The sequence below is a fragment of the Sarcophilus harrisii genome, chromosome 3, assembly GCF_902635505.1.
Source record: "Sarcophilus harrisii chromosome 3, mSarHar1.11, whole genome shotgun sequence".
Lineage (NCBI taxonomy): Eukaryota > Metazoa > Chordata > Mammalia > Dasyuromorphia > Dasyuridae > Sarcophilus > Sarcophilus harrisii.
Window position 1 is genome coordinate 586,517,505 of NC_045428.1, and position 23,033 is coordinate 586,540,537.

Genomic DNA, 23,033 nt, shown 5'->3' on the forward strand with positions numbered 1-23,033 from the left:
AAGCTGCTGCTGAGACCCTTGATCACATAACAATACATCACATTGGAAAAGACCGGAGCTGAGCTGAGTATGGCCACTATGTGGGGCAACAGCTGGAGGGGTTCCAGAACCAGAGGGGTACATGACTCTGGAGGAGAATCCAGGGCCTGCCCTTGCCAAGTACCCTCCTCACTCACCTGCCAGGCAACGGCGAGCTGTGAGATCTCTCGGCCCGACATGCCTTCAGTCAGCTTTGCAATTTCTGAGCACTTTTTCCCATAGTCAAACTGGGCCAGCTTCAGGCGCCTGAGAAGAAAGGAGAAGTCAGTGTGTGGGGTCTAGAGACCCTCTGGGAACCAACTGCAGCTCAGTACCTCAGAGACCATTTAGGGCTTGCAGACAATATATGTGCTGGTGGCCAAATCTGCATCCAAGTCCTTGGACACTAGCACCAGCATTGTTATCACTGTACTGACTATTGGACACTTTCTATCATTGGGAGGTTGGATATACACTGATGGTTTCAATGGAACCACAATCTGTCAACAGCATTTATTAAGTGCCTACTATGTACCAGAAATTGTCCAATGCCAGGCATTAGAAATCCAAAGAAAGCAAAAACATGAGCTGTGCCCCCCAAGGAGCTCCCGTTCTGATGGACCAGCTGCTCCTGAGCCCTTCTGGGCAGGACAGCAGTGACTGTGAAAGAAAACGAGCGTGACAGGCAGATTCCCAATTCAGGTCAAAGGAAAAAATGGGAACTTGAAATGAAATCACTGCTATTCACCTAAGGCTATAAACAAACATTCCTGAAAACCAGGACATAAAGGAAGGCTGGTAATATTCCTTAGCAGGAACAAGAACAGGCTGGAACAGGAAGGTCCTCCAGCCTTGAAGAAATCGAGCATTCTCAGAGGTGATTCCCTTCAGGTGAACGGCTGGAGCCCATGAAGAGCAGCTCCTTCCAGGAAGGAACAAACACTCAAGCAATTCAGAGTGAGGGGCCATGGAGGAACTGTGGATTCCTGCCCTTGTCTGATGACAGCCATTCCCACAGCACCTAGAGCTGATGGGTTCTCATCACTTGTAGCTTCTTTCTTGATTTTTAAACCCTATCTGAGGGGAGGGCACTGAGCTCACTGGTCCATCCAACAATGTTTATGGGTTATCAAGATTCACCCGCACAATGTCCCCAATACAAAATTAGTACAGTAGAGAAATGCAGCAGTGGAACTGCTAAGTGAAACACCTGCCGTCAGCGCAGGGGAAGGTCTAAGCTGCCAGCCCAAGGAGCACGCCACACATCGCCACCGACTCCAAAGGACATCCGAAGGCGCTTCCAGCTTTGGGGCTAACAGACGCCTCTGCCTGAAAGGTCCAGCGAGACTTTGCTCCAGCTCCATTAAGGCCTAGGGACACTGGGACCTTGTGGCCACATAGTGCTTGAGAGAGCAGTAAAGGAGGGATTCCCCCCCAAAGGCCGAGGAGGCCAGGATACTTACTGCTTCCCTTCCGTAGCTGGCTTCAGAACAAACTTATCAAAGTACATCCTCACCAGGCGCTCCCGTTCTGGAAGTTGAGGCAGGTCAAAGTTGACCATTTCATCTATTCGGTCATTGATGGCCCAGTCAAACTGCTCCGGTTGGTTACTTGCTAAAACCAGCATAAACCTGTAAAGACATGCCAAAGGGAATTGCCATCAAACATCAACACGGGCTAAAAATAGTCACGAACTCATCAGAACTAAAAGGTTTAATTCTAATTTTGTTGTATGTTCCAATCTGGCCAGAAATTCCCATTTCCCCCAAGTCTTTCAAGCTCATTATGTACAGTTTTAAGGAGAGAAAGTTTACTTCCAATTATTCTGCAGAGACCTCAAGGGAGGCGGTGGTGAATGTGACCATCTTTCCCATCAAGACAGGTAGAGGAATCTGGCCTCCCTTCTTCTCCCACCATGGCTCCCTCCCCGTAGGGACTCTTTCTGCTTACGTATGGAAAGTGTCCTAAGCTCTTCCCCAGTTCACTCTTCCACATGATCTGATGTTACTAATTTAATGGAGCCTTTCTCTTTGGATTAGTCTTTTCCCATTAACTACTGTGATACACTAGAGCTCTTTCACCATCTGTTTAAACTAAGCCTCCAGGACGAGGAAGATAGATTCTTTGCCTCTGGGGGTCATGTTCTCTGCTCTAAGAACCACAGGTCCACTTAACTTCTCCCAGAACCACAAACCCAACAGCCAGGACTACTGAGGCCAATTTCTTCAGCAGAACAGAATGTTTCATTCGGGCACTGTAGAAGACGGTCCTGCTTGTTGAAACCCCAGATTCTAGAAGCACTGACCTTCAAGGAACCCCAACATTTAGCACCCCCATCCCCCTAAGCTTCTGTCGCCAGCCAGAATTGGATTCCCAGAACACCCCAGGAGCTGAGTGAGCACAGGCAGGGGACAAATTTCAATCTCCTTGAATCATCTCAGTTATTCTCTAGGGGTTTTCCCCAAGACTGCTTTTCAGGCATTCTAAAGTTTCCAAAATGTACATCTGGCTTTAGATACCAGAAGGGAGATTAAAACAATCCAGAGTTGTCAGGGCCATGCACTCACTTGATAGGATTCAATGCCTGTGGGACATAATTCTGGAATGCCTCTGGGGTGAAAGTCAAGGTATCTCTCCCACTTAAGGCTTTCCCTCCCCCAACATGAGACACTGGACCAAGAAGCCAATGAGACTTCTCCTACCCAAGGGTCCTGGCCAGTCTGTCATTGGGCGCCACCCTGCCAGACAGGTACCAGAGGACGGCTTGCCCTCAAACTAGGCCATGATGTCCAGGATACAGGGAGCAGGGATTTATTTCTCCAGAGCTCTGTGAGAAATTTCAAATGTAGCTTAATTCACAAGGATTGGAAACACTCTTATTTCATAAAAACAGAATGCATTGCCCACAGTCCCTAGGGCAGAAAAGACCACTTCACCGGCCTTAAATTACAGAAACTACAAGGTGTCTTATAATTAGCTCTTCCTTTATCATTTAGGGATATTGCTTAAAATGACCGTTTGTTCAGCCCCAAGAAGACAATTCTTGCACATCTGATGTGGCTACAATGTTGTGAGAGCAAATGAATATAGTTTTGAGGCAGTGCTGGCTAAGCCACAGTGACTTTTACCCAGTTGCCCTTGTAACACTCCCCCCAGGAAGGATCAAGAGGAATGGTTGACTTGTGATATTCTTCCTAAGGAAGTGAGCATTAACTCCTAGGCAGGAAAGCACCTGAACCCAATTGCCAGAGCCCATCTTGGGGTCAGTCACCACCAGCAACTCTTGAGATATCCCTCTGACTGTCTGCGAGTTTCATGAAAGCTCACGAGTATATACTCGATAGGTGGATCCCACAGCCAGTCATTACAGAGCTGAGGCAAATATGCAAATACCAGAGGAGGGATATCATGGGGACAAAGAGGAACAAAGCAACAGCAAGCCCTCCTTTCCTCCCCACCGCCATCAAGTGGTAAGGTATTGACCACACCTGTTAGGACAGCCAGTGTATTGAATCAAGGCCTAATCCATGAAATTGTGTCTCTTCCCACCGATTGTTCATCTTTGGTGCCAAAAGCACATGAGAAATGAAGTCATGTCCTGATTAAGGCAGGAGGGGGTGCACTTGTTAGTGAACAAGGTTTGCCTGACTAGTAGGTGTGAGAATGAGTGTGTTAATGAGTCTAAGTGTGTAAATGAGTATATGTGTGTGTGAGTGTGTACACACAGTTTTCAGGCTAGCACCTTCTTAACCCCCAATCTCACAGCATAATGAGAGATTTCCTTTGGCTGACATTCAATGAGCCTTGGATAAGAACCCAATGACTGGGAACCAGGAATTGAGAGCAGACCCTGTAGATGTTTGCCAAATGGGAGACAGCTTTCCCACCCATTCTGCACCCTTACTTGTTGCTGTGCTGGCCTGTCCGATGAAGGAATGCATTCAATGTTGCCCGAAGGTCTTCACTTATTTTCTCCTGCAAAGATGCATTTCAAACAGATGTCAACCACACAGGATGTGGGCAAGCTACAAATTCTAAAAATGTCATGACCAATGACTCTATAGCCCCTGAAAGCACATCCCTCAAAAGCCGATGTAGAAACCAGAAAGGTGATTACCAATCAGAAAGATTCTAATCATGCTGTCCTGAGAATATGACCCAAGCTAATATGACAGGTATAGCTATTGTTTCCAAGTCTCACACTCTCCACATCCCCCAACACAAGAACAACACAACCTGTAGGTTGAAAGCTTTATTCCCTATACACTGGGAGGGCTGTCTTGGGGAAGAAGGGTCTCCCCCTCCACCCCCCCCCCACCCCCGCCCCGGGCTATTTGGCCCTGGAAAGCAGGACAAGGAGGAGCAATGGTAGTGAACTTCTGCCAAACTATTCTCCAAATACCAAGTTATGGGGTTCAGGTGTTTTTGCTTCTTCCTGGTGTTCTATTTTTTAACCAGTGACAAACAATCCTGATACTTCCAGCTTACTTGCTGCTTTCTAGTACAACTTGAGGTCAGCAAGTGCTGGCCCCCTTTCACTCCTACTTTTCATTCTTCACTTGAGATTCTAGGCCTTTTGTTCTTCCAATTAAATCCTATTATTTTGTCTTGCTCAATGGTATCCCTTCGTACAAACAGCATTCACTCAAATCCATAAATTAGTTTGGCAGCTTAGACACGAACACTTAACATCCTCCCAGTTACCTGGGATATTCTTTATTTCTTCAAAGAATATGGATCATTTGTATCTATCCTAGTGTTTGTTGCATGTGCATTCGAAGACTGGACCCCTTGATATTCCTTGCATGTTGTAGTTGTTTTGCATGAGATTCCTTTTTTTGTTTCCTCTTTAATTTTGTTATTGCCATACAAAAATGCCACTTTTTAAAAGTTAATTTCCTATCCTGTTATTTTACTGACAATATTAATACTTTCAATCAGTTTCTTTACTGATTCTAAAGGGTTTTCTAAGAAAATCAAGTCAAAGTTTTCAGCAGATGATGTTACTTCTTTGTCCACGTTTCTACCTTTAATTTCTTTTTTGCATTATTGCTTTTAACATTTTTAGAACTGTGTCAAACAATGGGCAAATGGGGATATTTTTATTTTATTCATATTTAATAGGAAAGCTCCATATAATTCTACAGGTTTTTGCTTCAGATATGTCTAATATAATAAAAAAACATCTTTTGATAGCTATATTTTGTGGGTTTAAAAAAAATTCTGTGATAGAGATATTATATATAGCTTGGAAGGGTTGAAAATAAAATGTATTGCTTTGGAGTAGGGTATTTATATGCCCCAAAGCATCATACAAAGTAAAATCCCTTCCTGAACCATAAAAAAGAAGTCAAAAGGGACTCATCAGAGTGAAATGGAAAAGAATCCCCAACTCATAACAAATATCAATCCAAATGCCTAAAGTGAATTTCTTTTTCCTTGACTTCTATTACTTGAGCAAGAGCTCATCTTTTTATTAACTTGCTGAGGCAACCTAATCAAGGTAAATGAAAAAAACAAAATAAAATAAAAAAAGAGTGGTCGAGTGATGAAAAATATGAACATACGATCTATACCAAGTTTAAAAAAAAAGAATAAAAGACTAACTGGTTGCATGTTTGAGGATCTACCTCAAAGAGATCAAAGGAAAAGGACTAAGAAGTATTAATCTATAGCAGCTCTTTTTGTGGTGGCAAAGAATTGGACACTGAGAGGATGGGTGGACAAGTTGTGGGATATGATTGGGACAGCATCTGACAGTGCTGTAATAAATGATGCAGGAGACAGCTTTTTGCTTGACTATATACATTTGTAATAGGTTTCGTATTTCTTTCCTTCTTGCAAAGCAGAGTATATGGAACTGAAAATTTTTCTAAAAGATTGATTTAAAAAAAAATACTCACTGTGGCCCGTTTTCTGAGGAAGGCATCAGCTTCATCAACAAATAGCAAGAGGCTATAAATGAGAAAAAAATAAACATGAAGGAACCTGGGCAGAGAAGCAGCTTTGTGGTTCTGGGCAGAAGCCCAAATGTATTGGGGTCATGGGGTCTTGATAGGATATTTCCTAGGGATTCTATGGACAAGACAGAATTGCTAGGAACCAGAAAGTTTTTCCTGCAAGAGGACAGGAAAAGTTTACTATTTATGGCATGTAAGACTGAAGGAGTAAAAAGATCTTTTAAGTGTATTTATTAGATAATAAGGAAACACATCTTACAAAAGGCACATACTTTTAACATTTATTTCACTTCTAGCATTCAAGGAGTTTAAACCAATCAGCACTTGATAGATATCTGTAATCACATAATTTTATGAATCTAACAAAAAGCAATGGAGAGTCCTTCATAGCCAGTTTTTACTTTGAAAGTTTTGGGTGATTTGAATCTAATAATCAGAAAGAACTCCTCCTGTCTAGACTCATGAACAGCAAAATCTTGGTATAACAAAAGTCAGAATAGAACAAAGAAATTCTAATATTAGAAAACATTAAAAAAAAAAAAAAGACTTCAAATTGAAAGCCTATCAATAACCTGTGTAAAATTGATCTTATTTTCTTGGCAAAGTATTCAGATTTAATGGCTGTGAGAATCAGACCATAAACAATGCAGTGGTTTAGTAACGCAGGAAGCTGCCAAGTTGGTGGAGATTGACAATAGACCAGGATGGCCCACATGCTGGTGTATCTGAGCCCTTCCCAACTCAACCCCTCATGTTGGTGTGAAGAAAACATTTGCGCCTCAAAGGCAAGGCAGCAGAGTTTGCAGGGTTGACTGAGTGAGGGGGCCTGATCACAAAATGTACAACCATCCCCTGAGGGACCACCCAGCGAAAGCTGATTCTAGCATGGTTCATTTTTTAGCTATTACAGCAACTGAGGAAGGCTCTTTGGGGAGACACAGAGAGACTATAATCTCTGCAAGGGGCAGGAGTATCCACAGCAGGGAAACCTGAGACTAGAGGCCCTACTAAGTCACTGAATACAGCAGGACTTACTTATTTAAAGGTCTACACACTTAAAAACAACACCTACCCTCAATTTCAAGAATAAAGTGGTGATCCTAATGCCTAAATGATTTAAGCAGCCTTGCCTGGAACAAGAGGCAGAGAATTTTCAATATTCTTAAGTCACATCTTCAGATGAATGCAGAGTGAGTATTGATAAAGAACTAGAACAAAGTTGTCAGAACCAATCAGAACATACATAAAACACCAATTAAATGGATTTGGGTTTTTTTGCACAGGGTCTAAAGATTGCAAATATAGAATGAGCACAGACACAGACTGTGCTGCATATGTGGATGGGATGATGGACACTTCAACAAAAATTCCTCCTGTCCAAATGGTTCTGAGCTTACTCTTCCCAGCACGCACTAAGCAGGCTCAGGGGGCCAGCTGAAATACCTCTCCCTGGGAAATCCAGGTATAAGCCAGATCCTAATAAAGATAACCAGTGGATAAGTAATGCTTCAAAGCCACTTGTGTTTACACCCTGAAGCCCATATGCCAACGTAATAGGTTATGGGACTACATCTGCAAGGCGGGTGCCACTTCCTTCCCCCCCCGGAACAGAGTTTGTCATAGTCAGGGCCACTCACCCTCTGCGGCTGGTGTTGGCCCAGTCAAAGACCTTGTGCATGGCAGTCACCCCTTCTCGCCCCATGGGGGCAACGTCACCACCAGTCATGATGGCATAGTCCATACCCGAATGCATGGCTAACTTCTACAGGTAAGAACAAAGTAAAAGGGGAGTTAGGCAGGAGACAGGCCGGAGATGCCATCCTCAAAACACAAAATCAGGATGTACTGATTTAGCAGGTGAAAGAATTAGTAAAGCCATTTCTATCACACAGATGAAGAAAAACTGCAGAAGAGGGATATCTTGGAATGTTTAAAGCATCAGCAACCATTTCTTCAGTTTGTAATAAAATATACATAACCATCCTTCATATGTTCTTGAAAATTATTTATTCTGCTGATTCACCACTAGAAATTTGGGCATTACCTCTTACTTGGAATTATTTAAAAACAAAACACACAAAACTGTTTTAATTTTATTTCATAGGGATTTAAATTTTCTTGCAATCTTTATGACACGGCAAAGATCGTTACTAGAATGAATCCTTCTGGAGCTCTCTAAGCCAGTGGCAGCTTTACAACAGGGGCCCCCTCCTTATTTCACAAGGGAAAAATTCTCTGAAATATTAGTTTTGAAATTCTGTCCCCATAAAATGAAAGTTCTAATTCACAGGCTGGAAAACCTCTCAAAGTATTTTTGTTAAAATAGGTGCACATATCTAAAAACCAGTTTTAGTCACTTTGCAAATAAGGTAAGAAAAGCATTACAAAAGAATAAACTCTAACTCATGAATTCAATCTTCCTCTATCATTCTAAGATTGTGAGGAGTTGGTTTTTTTTTTTTTTTTAATATGAGGACCAATTTAAGCCAATCTATGGGATAAGATGAATTCAGATAAACATTGGATGTCTAAAGTAAAGAGAAACAAGAGATTTGACCATGAGTCAAATGAGACTAACAAAAGTGGAAATGAGAGTCCTTCTCAAAACTTTGTAAGCAGGTCCTGACAGATGGCAGAGAGGCATCCAATGGGAGGGATTATTTCCCTGCCATATGCTCAGTGGATGTAGCACTGAGCACTGAGGTAGGGAACCAGAGGAAACCTGGAAGAGTCCATCAAAACCTGACTTCATCTCCATCCTTCAAAACCCCAACAAAACACCTATGACCTCTGAGCTAGCTGTGCCATCGCCCATAGAGAAGCAGCACTGAGCAGGTCCCAGCACATTTCCAGTAATGAGAGAGTGGTCAGAAAGACAAAGAAGCTATCTTCCCAATAGCTGATAGCCTGGGCATATTATAGTTAGTCAACCACAAGTTTAGAAGACAGCATCCAAAGGACACATCATCTGATATGAAAGGGAGGGCCTAGCAAAAGGCCTCTCACCCTCCCCTTCCCCTGGGACAAAAGCTGAACTGAATTGGGGCAGTATAAACTGGGGAGTGTGAGAGACTCTGGCCTCTAAAGCTGACAAGTGCCCTGCACTGTGGGGCTTCTGATGTGCCAGATCTCGACTGGTTTGTGTTTTTACCTTAGCAAAAAGTGTTTTCCCCGTGCCAGGGGGTCCATACATGAGGATATTCCTGTACAAGCTTTTGTTCTTTTTGGTGTTTCTTGTTGCTATGGCGATGTCCCTGACCCGTTCTTCCAGTTTTGGCTGCAGAAGGATGAAAAAGAAATCATTCAAGGGGACAAGTCACACGCTCTTGTTTACGAGGCAGTAGAGGTAGGGGTTCGAACTGACTCCCAGAGCAGTGAGCTGGCCTAAGCCGAGATGTTGCCTTTAAACTGAGGGCCTTTGGATGCTCTGTCCCCCGGCTTCTTAAACTATGGGTTGTGATCCCATATGGAGCTGTGTTGTGAAATTATGATTTACTATTGGTAAATTTTTATATCTATTTTATATACCTATATACCTGGGGTCAAGTAAAAATGATGAAAAGGCTTCATGGAGTGTACAGCCTTCTGCCCTGTAGATAAACACTTCAGTGGGAAAATGGGAATGTCTCATTGTTTTAGTTTATAGATCAGCCTCTCTGTTTGAGATTCAGTGAATTCTGGTTTTGTAATACACAAAAGAAACTCTATGTACATAACAATAAGAAGCTAAAGGCCTGAAAAACAAGAAAAGGGATAGAACATAGGTTTGGGTAGACAGTAATTGGGAACCACTGTCACAAGAGCTTCCTTTCTCTCTTGGAAGTTTCAGAAACACCAGTTTTAACTATTGGACAGCTCATTAAACTATGGCCGGAAAGCTAATATTGAACAGATTATGAACATTAAAGGTCAATGTTAAATAAATATATCAGCAGAAAAGAGTGGTTAAATCTCAAAGAAGCACTTATTGGATTTTTTACTCTGGGAGCAGAAGAGAAAATAATTCAAACACAGTGAAGTCTGGAATCATTAACAAGAGAAAACTTGGAATATCTATGAAGTAGTAAAAAGGCCTGCTCAGAGCTTCAAGTAGCAAGGAAAACAGTGTACAGCCCAAGCAGTTACTTACACTGAGAACAACTCCTTCCAGAGCATCCTGAGGCTTACTTGCCAGACGCCTGCCAACCTGTGAACACCAGGATTGTAAAACTTGACTCAGGACATTCGTAGAAAACAGTCAATTAAAAAATGGGAGGTTTGTGGGAGCCTCAACACTCCTTCCGCCTCTCTCAAAGCTATGAAATCATATTCTTATTATACAAGTAAGGGAGTTTACTTGGAAAGCTGGAGTTAATGACATAATGATGGACATAACTCTGAAGGATTTTTATAAGAACTAACACACACGCAAACACAGGAATTGTGCATGCTTCCATCTGAACTAGGAAAGCAGCCATATTTTAGAATGGACAGAATCGTGTGCTGAACACAAAGAGGATGTTGAGGGAGGAAGAAGGGAGGTTAGCAGGAGGAAGTAAGGACTACGGAGGGCTTACCTTGATTGGATGCTTCAGGGCCTCCAACACTGTAATCCGTGAGGTTTCTCTTACCAAGGAGGGCTTTCCTAACCGCGCTTCGATGTAGCGCCCAGCGACTGCTGTAGCGTTCTTAGCTGTGTAAACACCAACGGCTAGCAGCGTCAATCCAGCCACCTGTGAAAATAACCGGGAGAAGACAAGGTCACCGCACCACACCAGCACTCCCCTCCCTGCAGCACCTGTGGTAACCACCTCAGTAATGCCAAATTCAGGAAAAGCTAAGATCACTTTTTGGTCCTTCAAACATCTTCATGTGACAACGAGAAAAACAGGACAAAGATTTCTCTTCAGGATAGAATCTTACCTGTTATTTTAGCCTAGCAGGCCTGGTTAGAGAAGGAGGAAAAAATCCAAAAAGATGAAGGAAGAGAGAAGGCATCTCAGATTCTACCTATTAATTAACCCTAATTCTATTTGCTTTTAATAAATTTGGCTAGAACCTTGCCTATTTATAATGTGGCCAGTTACAAGACTGAACTCAATGAAACAAATAGGCCTTGGGCCCTTTGCACACTGCTCAAGCTGGCTTCTTTTGACAAGCTTATAGTGAACCCCTTTCTATCAGGACTTTGTAAAGAAAACCCCAGACCTTTGGCTACTCAGTGAATGAGGTTTACAGATATACACCTCAAATCCAGTACAAAGCTATGTGGGCCAGCCTGTGCGGTAGCCATCCTGCTCTAGGCCAAAAGACAACCCAAGGGTCTCCAAATAAGAAGGCTGGAAGCCAACAGGGATGTGTTTAAACTAAATATCATTTAACCCAGGCCTGACAAAGACCCTCAACCATAAATGAGAATAAAGCACGGCAGCTCTTATGATCCTGTGTGCCTGTTACAAGAATGGACACATATGGAATCACCAGCACTGACTGAGAAGGACCCCGGGGGCCTCCTCAATTTTAGGCCTGCACATGGCACAAGCATAAGAATTTCACACTAGTGCTAGGATGGCTGCAGCCAAGTTTCTCAAAGCAGGTGACATGGAGAAAGAACTGAAATAGCATAAGTAAGGAATTTGTTTCTAGGGCAGGACGTGTTATGAGCTCACCCTGAAATGGCCCCCAAAGGGCAGGGAAAGGTTTTTCCCTTCCAACCCTGTACGGCTATGCTTTTTCCAGGCACCAAAATGAAAAAAGAGGAAGAAATCCAATTTCCCCCAATTTCAAGCTCACTAATCCAGAACAGCCAGGGCCTACATTCCCAGAAGAAAACACAACCACAAAATCTTAAAGATCTGATCAGTCTCAACTGATCCGGGAAGCAACAGCCTTCCTGTCACAGAGGATCGTGCACTTAAAGTCTCAACTTTCAAAACTGCATTTCATGACAGGTAAGTAAATCTATTTCTATCACTGTTGCTTTCATTCATTCAATTGGGTTTGACTTTTGTGACTTAATATTGTCTATGGGGTTTTGTTGACCAAAAAATAAGAAGTGATCTGCCATTTCCTTCTCTAGTTCCTTTTATGGTGATAAATAGGGTGAAATGCCTGGCTCAGGGTCACATAGCCAAGAAATATCCAAGGTCAGACCTGAACTTAAATTTTCTTGACTCTGTGCCCAACACTCTACCTAGCTTGCTCATTCCCTTCATCACCTGGCTTAAACTTGGTGAACTACTTCAATAATACCTGCCCTCCCAAAAATGCAAACTGAATACGTAATAATGTTTCTCAAAATGTCACTTTTAACGTTTTCTGCAACTGTTTGAAATACTGAGGGGACGCAGATGGAATCTCACTTCTCCAACGACCGATAAGCTCATTCCATCCTGTTATCCCAAATCTGACAGCTCTCATACCTCCCATGTTAGAAGGGGCCCATTCATTCACCACTGGGTTTCCCAATTTGCTCAGTAGAGTAGGCAGGAAGCCAGTAGCTGTTAACCTATTCTAGGTTTTGGATGCACTGTTTACAATCCTGGAGAAAAATGACTCATTTCTGATACCATGAAACACACCTATGAGCCACAGAGGCAATTATTTCAAAGACTTTCTGCCTTTCTCTGCAGACTTCTCTGCCTTTCTCCTGTGCAAGGCCACAAATCTATCACCCTGTGGCCAATCTTGTGACCTCTCCCTCCTCATATCACAGAGAAGTGGCTGTCCAGCCTCTGTCTGCAGACCTCCAAGGATGGAGACCTCATTCCTTCCACTTTGGATCTTTCTCCTTCTTAGGAAGTTTTCCCATGCCATATGCCCTACATGGGCCCAGTTCTTACCCACTGCTTCTGGCTCCATCCCCACCCCACTCCATGTCCAATCCTTGCTGAGGTCAGATGGAACAAGTCTGACCTCTTGTCCACAAACTCCTTTCTTATCCTCCTGGATATTCTCATCACCAGGCTAAATGAACTTGATTTCTTCAGACCATCCCCATGCTGTGGTTAGCAAGTACTTGCCATGTTCTATCTACACTTTTACTTGGTGCCACTTCCCCAGATCCTAGTGACCCTGGACAGGGACCCCTCTCACTGTCCCACTCCCCCATTTCCAGTCCCCTTTTGTGTTGCTGTAAGAGCCTTTAAGGGAGGAACTGTCTTTCGACATATTCTTCTTGCCTGCCCCCTGTCCTCATCACAATGCCTGGCCCATCCCAGCCCCATAGTAAATATGGGCCTGAATGAAAGTCAAGGTCTTGCAGCACCCTGGACAGTTCTCTGGCTGCTCTCCAGCTGATCAATGCTGCTCAGCTCCTGTGCTTCCCGATTCCCAGCCGAGTTCTGAGGATGGCAGGCTACAAGACAATCACCTGGCCTGTCACATTCTGCCACATCACACCATCAATTCACATTGAGCTCAAAGTGCACTGAACCTCCTGTTCTTTATCCTTATTCTTGTCAAGGCCACTCTTTGTACCCACAACTTGACCAGCCTCAACTTGGTGCTAGAATTAGCTGTTGAGGCCCTCTGGGAGCCTACCTGCTGGCTAGAGTATAAATGATAGCTGCTCACGCTCTCCAAATCTGGTGGAGCAAACCTGTGATTCTGACCCAATCATTAAGAGAGGGCAGTGCTGGATCCTAACACGTCCACACACAATCCATCATAGGATCAACAGATCAACCTCTAAGATCTATTCGGATAGGTTCTATCTGGAAAAAGGCTAAATCTCACAGGGCCAGCAACCTTGGAATTTTCCATCTGATAACAATATCCCACCAAAGAAAGGATTGTGGATGAAAAGCAGAAAGGAGGAGAAGAAAAATCTCATGGTATCTCACAGTTCAGTCTCCTCCTAAGAGAGCCCTTGGCTATTTCAACAAGGCACATAAGTATGAGTGTGTTGAATCTGACATCTTGGCTAAAACTTAGCTAAAAATTAAGCCGGACTCTCTAGGACACTCAAGAGACACAATGTCAAGGGTCAGGTCCAACAGGCACTGAGTGATAAAGACTAAAGTGTTTCTTAGGCGTGTCTAAGCTGCAAGACCTAGGAAAAGTAGAACTGGGGCAGGGAGAGGGAGAAGGGAAAGGAGGGGGAGAGAGATTCAGCTAGTTCTTTACAAAGGAAGGAGTGGGAGTGTGCAGAGGAGGGTGTGGATGTGGGAACTAAGAGCTCTTTCCTTAAAGGAGCCTGACACCTCCGTCACTTGTCTTTCAAACCCAGCTACCTTTTCCCTTTCTGCTATGATGGGCTGCTGAGTCATCAGTTTTCTCACTTGCTTAGTAACCAAAAAGTATTTTAACTCCTAAAAGTGTCAATATGATAAGCTAAAAGGATGGAAATGCCACATCGCCTCTGCTTAGCTACAGAGCTAACTCTACACACATAAAAGCAAAATCAGAATGAATCTCATTCTCTTCACAGGCCCAAGAACCACAATTATTCCTGAAAGACTACCAGTACACACCGGATAAGGCATGGTGATGCTTTAGATGCTAATAAAATTAACATAATTTCAATTTCATCCAAAGGCTATAATTAAGGACAATCAAGTTATCTCAGGTCTTTATTAGAAGCATGAGAGAAAAACAGACATTTATAAATCATTCTTTTTTATGTTGAAAGAAAAAAAAAATCACTTGCTAATAAGATCTTATGCACTCATTATAGGTATCAGCGCAGTGTGACTGAATCCAGATTCCTGCAATAAAATGCAAGTAAAAGTAAAATACTTCAAGCCATATGCTGGTAAATGTTAACAAGCACTCTCTTAAGTTGAATCTTGTAAACATTTCTCCATCAATTTCTTAATTGTAGTCAATAAAGCAACAAATCAAACTCTGATCTGTGATGTTTGCCAATTTCTAACATGTAAATGCTCATACAATAGATTTAACAACCGACTCTCCAGAGCCAGGCTGAGCTGGCTCCACATCCCTGAAATACTCTAACCTCTAAATAGAAGAAAAGAACAACTCAACAGTAGTGTAACTTTCTGCATAAATCCAACTTAAGTACCTAAAGTTGGCTCTCAGTGTTATAAAGACAGAAGCTATTTAATGCAGGTTTGCCTGCTGGGTATATGTAGAAAATTATTATTAGCAAGTCACAAAGCGGAGATCCTATTTACACATTTATAAAAACACATTATCTGCCTGAAAGTATATATCAATATGAAGTAGAGGCGACCCTATGATCTTCCAGGCTGAACTAATACAAGACCTCTACAATGGCCTTCCACTGCTCCACCCCTCCTGCTCCAAGTCACAATTCCCCCCTGCCATCTCACTTCCGAGGCTTTTCTCTAGCTCTCCCCCGATCTGAAATAGTCCTGCTCTCCACCAACTGGCTTCCTGCTGGACTCAGCTAAAATTTCCTTTTCTGCAGGATCCTCAGTCAGTCAGTCCTTTCTTGTCTCCCCCTAGTGGAGATTGTGCCTTCCCCTGAAGATGAGTTCCCTGCACAAATGTGATTTGCACCCTGCTGTCTGCATGCCCATTAGAATATGATTTCCTTGAGAATGAGGGCTGGTTTTTTCTTCTTCTTTTATTTGAATTTCAAAAAACAATAAATTTTTGATAGTCAACGGATGGGTGGAATGTGGATCCCAGAAGAACAAAGAACTGCTCTGCCTTCAACCCTACTAATGACAATAAGAAATAGGAATTATCGAGTTTTTAGTCTATCACATGATGGATAAGAGTTTTATTACGTGGGGTAAAGGACTGGGATCTCAAGATCAAAAGATTATTCTTCATAATAAAGGCTCAAATAAAAAGCTAGTTCTCTAATCATTCTTTAATGATTCATTTTTATAATTATGTTATAATATATGTATAACATTACACATATATAATATACACATAATTTATATTTAATATATAATAATTAATTTAATCATTCTTGCCTGATGTTCTTACGGGATATAGCTACTAATTAGCTATTTATTAATTACAATTACAAAACTCCCTCATTAGGAGGGAAAGAGAATGTTAAGAGAAAAGTTCCCAGAGAGTTAAGCAGCTTGGAAAATTCCTGGATATGGAGGGCCTGCCAACTTCTGTAACTTAAAGACAATCTTTTAACTGGCCCAGTACCCATGTGGCATAAGAATTTGTCATGAACAAATTTAAAATTTCATAAACATTGGAAAGCACAACTGAAGGAAAACTGGGCTTTCCCAATCACTATCTTACTTGTTAATTCCCTTGGCCAGATACCAGTGTTCAGTAAGATCCTTCCTCAGTTTACTGGGTCCTGGACCACACGCCTACTGTCCAGGGCCATCACCAGGAGCTGTCAGATTAGCCTTGTCGGTGCAGGGGGATGTCATAAACATGGCACTGGACAATGTCAACAAACGAGCATGTAAAAACATGAATCCTACTTCCTACTGTAGCTCTAGGAAGACCAGAAGTGTCACTCCATCATGGCCCAACAAACATGGAGACCACAGGTTTCTTTAAGACTAGCAGACCACTTTCCATAAAGTAATAGGAATCATAGAACTAGAGTTGGAAAGAACTTCTGAGGCTATTCAGTCCAATACTTTCATTTTACAGAGAAGGAAACTAAGGTCCAGCTGAGACCATGACGGTTTGCAGTGAGGTGAGCAGTTTTATACCTGCAGAGGTGAGTTTTATAGCAGGGTGACTCATTTTATAGCTCTGGAGGAATCCAGCAACATCAGGGAACTTTTTGGACAGATTGGGGAGGAGATGCTCAAAGTCTAAAAATTAAAAGGCAGGAGAAGATGGTGATATTAGCTGTAGTTATGTACATAATTGTAACATTTTATTAACTGCTTTGGAAGCTTTGGGCAAAGGAGGAAGTTCCGACACGGCCGATATTGATATTTATGAAACCTATAAACAATGGGAAGGGTAAAGCGGATATATGTGTGTGTGTCTAGTAAGTTAACAGCGCTTTACATTTGAGTCTCACAACACCCTAGGAAGTAGATGCTATTGTCCCTGCCATTTTGCCAAAGAAGAAAGGCTGAAATGAAGTAATTTACCCAGGAGGCAGACAACTAAGTGTCTCCGACAGGATCTGAATTCCTCATAGGAAAAATCCCAGGGCTTACGAAAGCACCTTGTGCAGGTTATGTTTGCCACACACTCTGCTAGAATCCTGGTCACATAAAGGTAAAGAAAGGTAAACTCCCAGAAGACAGGTATCATTGCCCTCTCCGTTGCCCTCTGTGGGTAAGCCAGGACAAAGGTGATAACAGGATGGGCAGGCCTGGCCAGGCTACCCATTTGAGTTACCGTGGAGCTTTCCCTCTCAGTTCTCTTCTGCAAGTGAGATAACAAGATTAGCTACAACCTTCAATCAACAGTACATCCCCCTTGTCAAGCAGGGATAACTGAACTAATAAGAGCCAGAGATCACAGGGACTTATCGGATCACTACAAATATCAGTTACTGGCTTTGGGTCTTCTCTGGATTAACCCACTAGCTTGATACTGTAACACCTATTTATACAGACAGAATTTGTGCCTATGTGCACGTGTGTTTGACAAAGAGACAAGATGGAGAGACAGAGATCCCAGAGGAAGGTTCTTATTGCTGGCCTCACCACGCTGTGGTCCATCAGCAGAGCTCGCCACAAATTCCTTCCCCTGGGACAAGCCATAGTCTGCAATGTGTGAAATGCAGAACACCACCAATTCTGCATAAGCCAGTTCTGGGTGGGCTTGATGAGAGCTTTTAATTCTGATGCTAGGTTTCTAGAAGGAGACTCCCATCCTTGTAATACCTGGCGGAATGGCCTCTCCTGCTCTCCTGAGCCCCTCTGGATATCTCCCTGCAGGAACTTTTATACCTGCTAGCTCTGGGTGAGTCAGGAACAGGATCCCAGCAAGGCAAGTGCCGAGTCTATATGAAGAGGAAGACAAGAGACTATCGTGGCATAGGTCTCTATGGTAAGCTCTGCCATTCCCCAGGGGAACAGAAGGACCCTCCTTTATTTCAGAAAGCTTAGCATCCAGGTGTAACCCCTGGCATCCATCTGGCATTTCAGAAAGGCTTACTGGATTGTAAGACAATCCGATGCAGAAGGGGGGGGGGGGGGGTATAAGTTACTTTTTGCACTAAAGCTGTTCCTGGAGGCCAGCAAGAATCCTATGGGGAACAGCCCATGCCAACTAAGAGGAAAGACTCTCTTCACTGGACCACAGCTCTATAATGGAAGACAGTTTAAGAAGCTGTCCAATGCAGCTGTTCTCTTTTAAAGATGAGTAAATTGGGGAAGACAGATGGCATCAGAGCCAAAACTGGAACCCAGGCCCGGAGACTGAGCACTTTGCACCAGACTATGCTTCCTTAACCACAAATTCACCAGATTTTAAAAATAATTTTAAAACAATATAATGTGAAAAACCATCCAGGGGACAAAACTTGTCCCACAATATCTTTTCTAATTTTGACTGTGTAAATCTATACATCGTGAAATTTCCCCCCCATTAATGTACTGTTGGTGGAGTTGTGAAATGATCCAATCATTCTGGAGAGCAATCTGGAACCACGTCCAAAGGCCTATCAAACTCTGCATACCCTCTGACCCAGCAGGCTCACTATTGGGTCTATATCCCAAGGAAATCATAAGATAGGGAAAGAGACCCACATGTGCAAAAGTGTTTGAAGCAGTTCTTTGTGGTAGCAAAAGGACAAGCACTGAACAACAAGAAAAACAAGAGAGTGTAAACCAAAATGGAAATATTAGGTGAGAGATGAGGAACAAGAGAAGTGGGAGAAGGCGGCTATAGCAGGGCTCCTAGAGGGATTCAGGCGTGAAGGAAGTGCTAAAGAGGTAAAGGGGGAGGCAGTCTTGGAGCTGACATGACCGCCACGGTGTGAGGCATAGTCCAGACTTCAGCTACACAACAAAGAAATAAAGTACAGGCATAGCTGCCCCCCCAAGAGAACGGGCTAAAGAGGTCTCCAGGTACCCTCACCTCCATCCCCCCCCCAGATGCTAGACCTGGCTAATATTGATCAAGCTCTTCATGGTTTGCAAAGCCCTTGATACCTACTATCCCAAGTGATCCTCACAACAATTCTGGGAGGTAGAGAGGTGCTTATTTTCTGAACTCTACAAATGAGGAAAGTGCCGTTTAGGGAGGTTGTGACTGTTCAAGTGTTTGAAGCAGGATTTGAATCTAAGGCTCACTGATTTTAAGGGCTTTAGAGTGAAAAATCAAGGAAAAAAATATGAAGGTGAGGGCAACACCTGCTCTATGTTGGGAAGTTAAGAGAGAAGAAAAAGTACAAACGAACACTTGGATCTTGGGGGAAGCAACTTTTTGGCTTCCAAGGAATGTTTGGTGGGGTCAGTCCTCAGGTAATTCATGATCCAGAAAGGGGAGGAGTGACTGCTCCAAGACACTGGGACAGCACCTGTGAACAATCAGGCTTTTCTGAGAATCTGTATCCAAATCCCCAAACTCCCCAAAGTGTGTCAGAAAGGGCAGTCACTCCATCCTGTGAATTTGGTGATTGCAAAATTTCCTTGTGCGATTGCACAACGAAAAAACATAGAAAGCTTTGCTAACTAAATCTTTAAAAGTTAGAAATTCAAGATCTTATTCCTGTTCCCTATCAAGGTCAAGGAATTTAGAAGAAGTGCATCATTAACAGCTGGCTGAGAAAATTGTATCTAAAAAAGGAATGTCAATCTGTGAAACACAGCCAGAAATGACAGCCTCTTGTGTATAAATGGCGTATACTTAATAATGATAAGAGTCCATCTGGCAAGAATGTATTAACGTAGAATTTTGCAAATTTAAGAAAAAATAAACTTTGAAATGAAAAGAACGAGTGAGAGAAGATTGCCTATATGTAACTACCGTGCTGAATTCCAATGAGAGAAGCCATAGTAAGGATGAGATCTCCAGAAATTCACGAGACAAAACCAAGAAAGACGTGAACAATAAAATTCACCTTCTCACCATGCACACAGATGCACAAAATATAGGTAACAAGAAGATTAGCTAGAGATCCACTTAGTAATAGGAGCCCAGAACCACTGAAACATCATGGAAAGACACCCATGACAGGCATTGGCTTGGGAATGATCTGATCTTGTTATAAACAAATAAGCGGGAAAAGTCAAACAGGAGGGTAGTTGGGTATCCATGGTGGGGAACAAGTGGCAGAAATGAACAAAAAGCTAGGACCGTGCCAAAACCCTGGATGCCGAAAAAGGGAGGAACAGAGGACATTGTGGGAGTGAAGATTACAGAAGAAAGAGAAGGAACACTGTCTTGAATTCTACAGATGATGCAGATGGACGACAGGAGGAAAAGACGCTCAGCTGGAATGGACAGGTTGTACAAGGCAGAGAAGCACAGTGTAGGGAGCTGGGCCCATTATCAGCTGTGTGAACCTGTCTGCCTCAGTTTCCTCATCTGTAAAATGGCAATAACAACAGTACTACCTCTGGGTAGTTGCAAGAATCAAATGAGATAACTGTAAAACCCTTGTCATTTAGTAAGAGCTTGGCAGTAGATGCTCGGTAATTGCTTCTTCCCTTCCCCTTCCTTTATCCTGCTTTAAGATAAATAACCTAAGGCCAAAGAACTAGGCTCAGTAACACTCCCATGCAAGAATGGCTGCTGAGGTAAAAGGACTGGGCCCATGACAGAGCAGAGGAGCTGGGCACTGCCCAGCATGCTCCCCCCAAACATCAGGACAGGTTTCAGAGGCAGCAATCCAGGGAAAATCCATGCAGGACACAGAAGGAAAGGCACTGTGGCACAGCGGGTAGAGCTGGCACTGAAGCCAGCAATGTCTGGGTTAAGACACAAAGAAATACTTCCCAAGTCTACAGAGTTCAAAGTCCATAGCGCTTACCAAGGCAGGTGTTCAAAGTATGATGGAGCAGCTAAGGAGGTAAGAGGAGTAGTGGAATAGTGTGTCCTAAGGGAACTCCAAACCTCCATGAGAAGCTTCAGGGTCAAAGACAGGAGAGGTGAAGTTATCCTGAGGGAAAAAGACCAAAGAAGGCAGAGCAAGAATTCTGCTTCCTATGGCGGAGGCAGGTTTAGCATACAGGTGGTGCTTAATAAATCTTGACTGATGAGAACACAAAGAGGCTGCTTGTTTTCCCCATTAGGCAGAACAATCCAACAAGGACTAGAGGGAGTTGATTCCCAAGACAACAGACCACTGAGCTGCCCCAACCACGATGCCTCCATGTGGATGGATGACTTCCTCTGGCCCCGAGAACAGGGCTGCGGAACCAGTGACCTGAGAGACTGTGGGCAAAAAGCTCTGGGCAAGTGAGCAAATATCCCCAATTTTTCCAAAGGGAAAGAGAACAGAGTTTGTTAACCAAACATCACCAGCCTTGGCTTTAATTTCCAGCAGAGTTCTGAACATCGAGACGAGATTCATTAGTTAATGTTTAAGAAAGGGAACTCGTCACCAAGTTAACTTCATCAGCTTCTCTGACGGGTCACCTACTGGGCTGGGAGGAGAGATTTCAGTTTACTGAAGTTGTAGCAGAGCATTTTCCCATGATCCTATTCCTCTCAGTATATCTAGCCAGCAGAGTGGAAGGTCTCTGAGGGCAGGCACTCTTTAGCTTTTGTCTTTCTTCATCCACAGACCTTAGCACAAATCCCTGAATTTTGACAGATACTTTAAATTCATGTTTGTCAAATTAATCTTTACATGGATTATTCAAACCCTGGCAAACCAAAAGCTTCTTTCAATCACTCCTAAAGCCTAATTCTGACTAAGATCAAAGTAAAGGCTCTAGGAGATTGGACAATGTCCAGGTATATTTGTGGTGGGTCACTCTTTTCCATCCTATCTGACTCTCTGTGGCCCCATTTGGGTTTTCTTGGCAGAGACACTAGAGTGATTTGCATTTCCTTCTCCAGCTTGTTTACAGACCATTGTTTACTGAGTCAAACAATGTTAAATGATCTGCCCATGGTCACACAAATAGGAACCACAGATACAGTAATATTTCTATCACCTCTGTGGGTGGTGGCAAAGAATTAGAAATGGAGGGGATGCCCATCAACTGGAGAATGGCTAAATAAGTTGTGGTATATAACTATGAGAAAATTCTATTGTGCTTTAGGAAATGATGACCAAGATACTCTCAAAAAAAACCCAGAAAGACTTACACAAACTGATGCCAAATGACATGAGCAGACCCATGACAACACTGTATACAGTAACAGCAATATTGTATGATGATCAACTGGGAATGATTTGGCTCTTTCAGTAATATAGTAATCCAAGACAATCCCAAAGAACTCCTGAAGAAAAATGCTATCCACCTTCAGATAAATAAGTGGAGTATGAATGCAGATTAAAGCCCGCTTTTCCTTTACTTTCTTTTGTTTTAGGGGTTTTTGTCTGTTTTCTTTCATAATGTGACTAACATGGAAATGTTTTGTGTGACTACATAGGTATTTATTAAACCACTTGTCTTCTCAATGAGGGAAGAAAGGGGGAAGGGAAAGGAGAGAATTCCGAACACGATTTTTTTTTAAATGATAAAAACTGTTTTTACATGTAACTGAGGGTAAAATAAAATACTAAAAAGAAAAACAAAAAGAGAAGGGCTAGCTGAAATAGCCCTCATGAGAAGCAAAGGGACCAGATTAGGAGAGAGCAGCAGGGGAAATGGAGTCCAAAGTCAGGGTGCCAAGCTGAAATCCTGGCTCTACCACTAATGAGACACTTTATCTTTTTATCACTTTATATCACTTTCTCTTCACCTCTTGTGGATTCAGAATCTTTCCCTATAAAAAGCAAGTGGTTGAATCGATGATTTCTAAGATCTTTCTCTAGATTTAAATCCATAATCTAGCATCTTTAGAATCGGTGTTATAGTCAAATTCAAAAGTCTGACACGCACCTTATGGTGGAGGAGTCAAGAGCTCAGGAGGGATAGAAAGTCCTTAAGCAGGAGATCAGAATCCTTTTTTGTATACTGGAACTATTGGATATTCTGGAAAAGCCTATGGATCCCTTTTCAGAATCATTTTTTTCAATGAATAATACATAAGATTATGAAGAAAATTTTTATGTTAGATAATCAAATG

At 42.7% G+C, this 23,033-nt stretch overlaps 1 protein-coding gene across 1 annotated transcript in view; it reads right to left on the reverse strand.

Annotated features, from left to right (window-relative positions):
- ATAD3A (ATPase family AAA domain containing 3A) overlaps nucleotides 1-23,033 on the reverse strand; it is a 54,412-nt gene that overhangs the window by 14,976 nt on the left and 16,403 nt on the right. The window contains exons 8-15 of the mRNA XM_031963040.1: nucleotides 10,535-10,690; nucleotides 10,108-10,164; nucleotides 9,130-9,255; nucleotides 7,616-7,740; nucleotides 5,922-5,973; nucleotides 3,923-3,993; nucleotides 1,482-1,649; nucleotides 177-285 (exon numbers count right to left, since the gene is read on the reverse strand). Coding sequence (XP_031818900.1) covers nucleotides 177-285; nucleotides 1,482-1,649; nucleotides 3,923-3,993; nucleotides 5,922-5,973; nucleotides 7,616-7,740; nucleotides 9,130-9,255; nucleotides 10,108-10,164; nucleotides 10,535-10,690 — 864 coding nt within the window. The remainder of the gene's footprint in view (nucleotides 1-176; nucleotides 286-1,481; nucleotides 1,650-3,922; nucleotides 3,994-5,921; nucleotides 5,974-7,615; nucleotides 7,741-9,129; nucleotides 9,256-10,107; nucleotides 10,165-10,534; nucleotides 10,691-23,033) is intronic.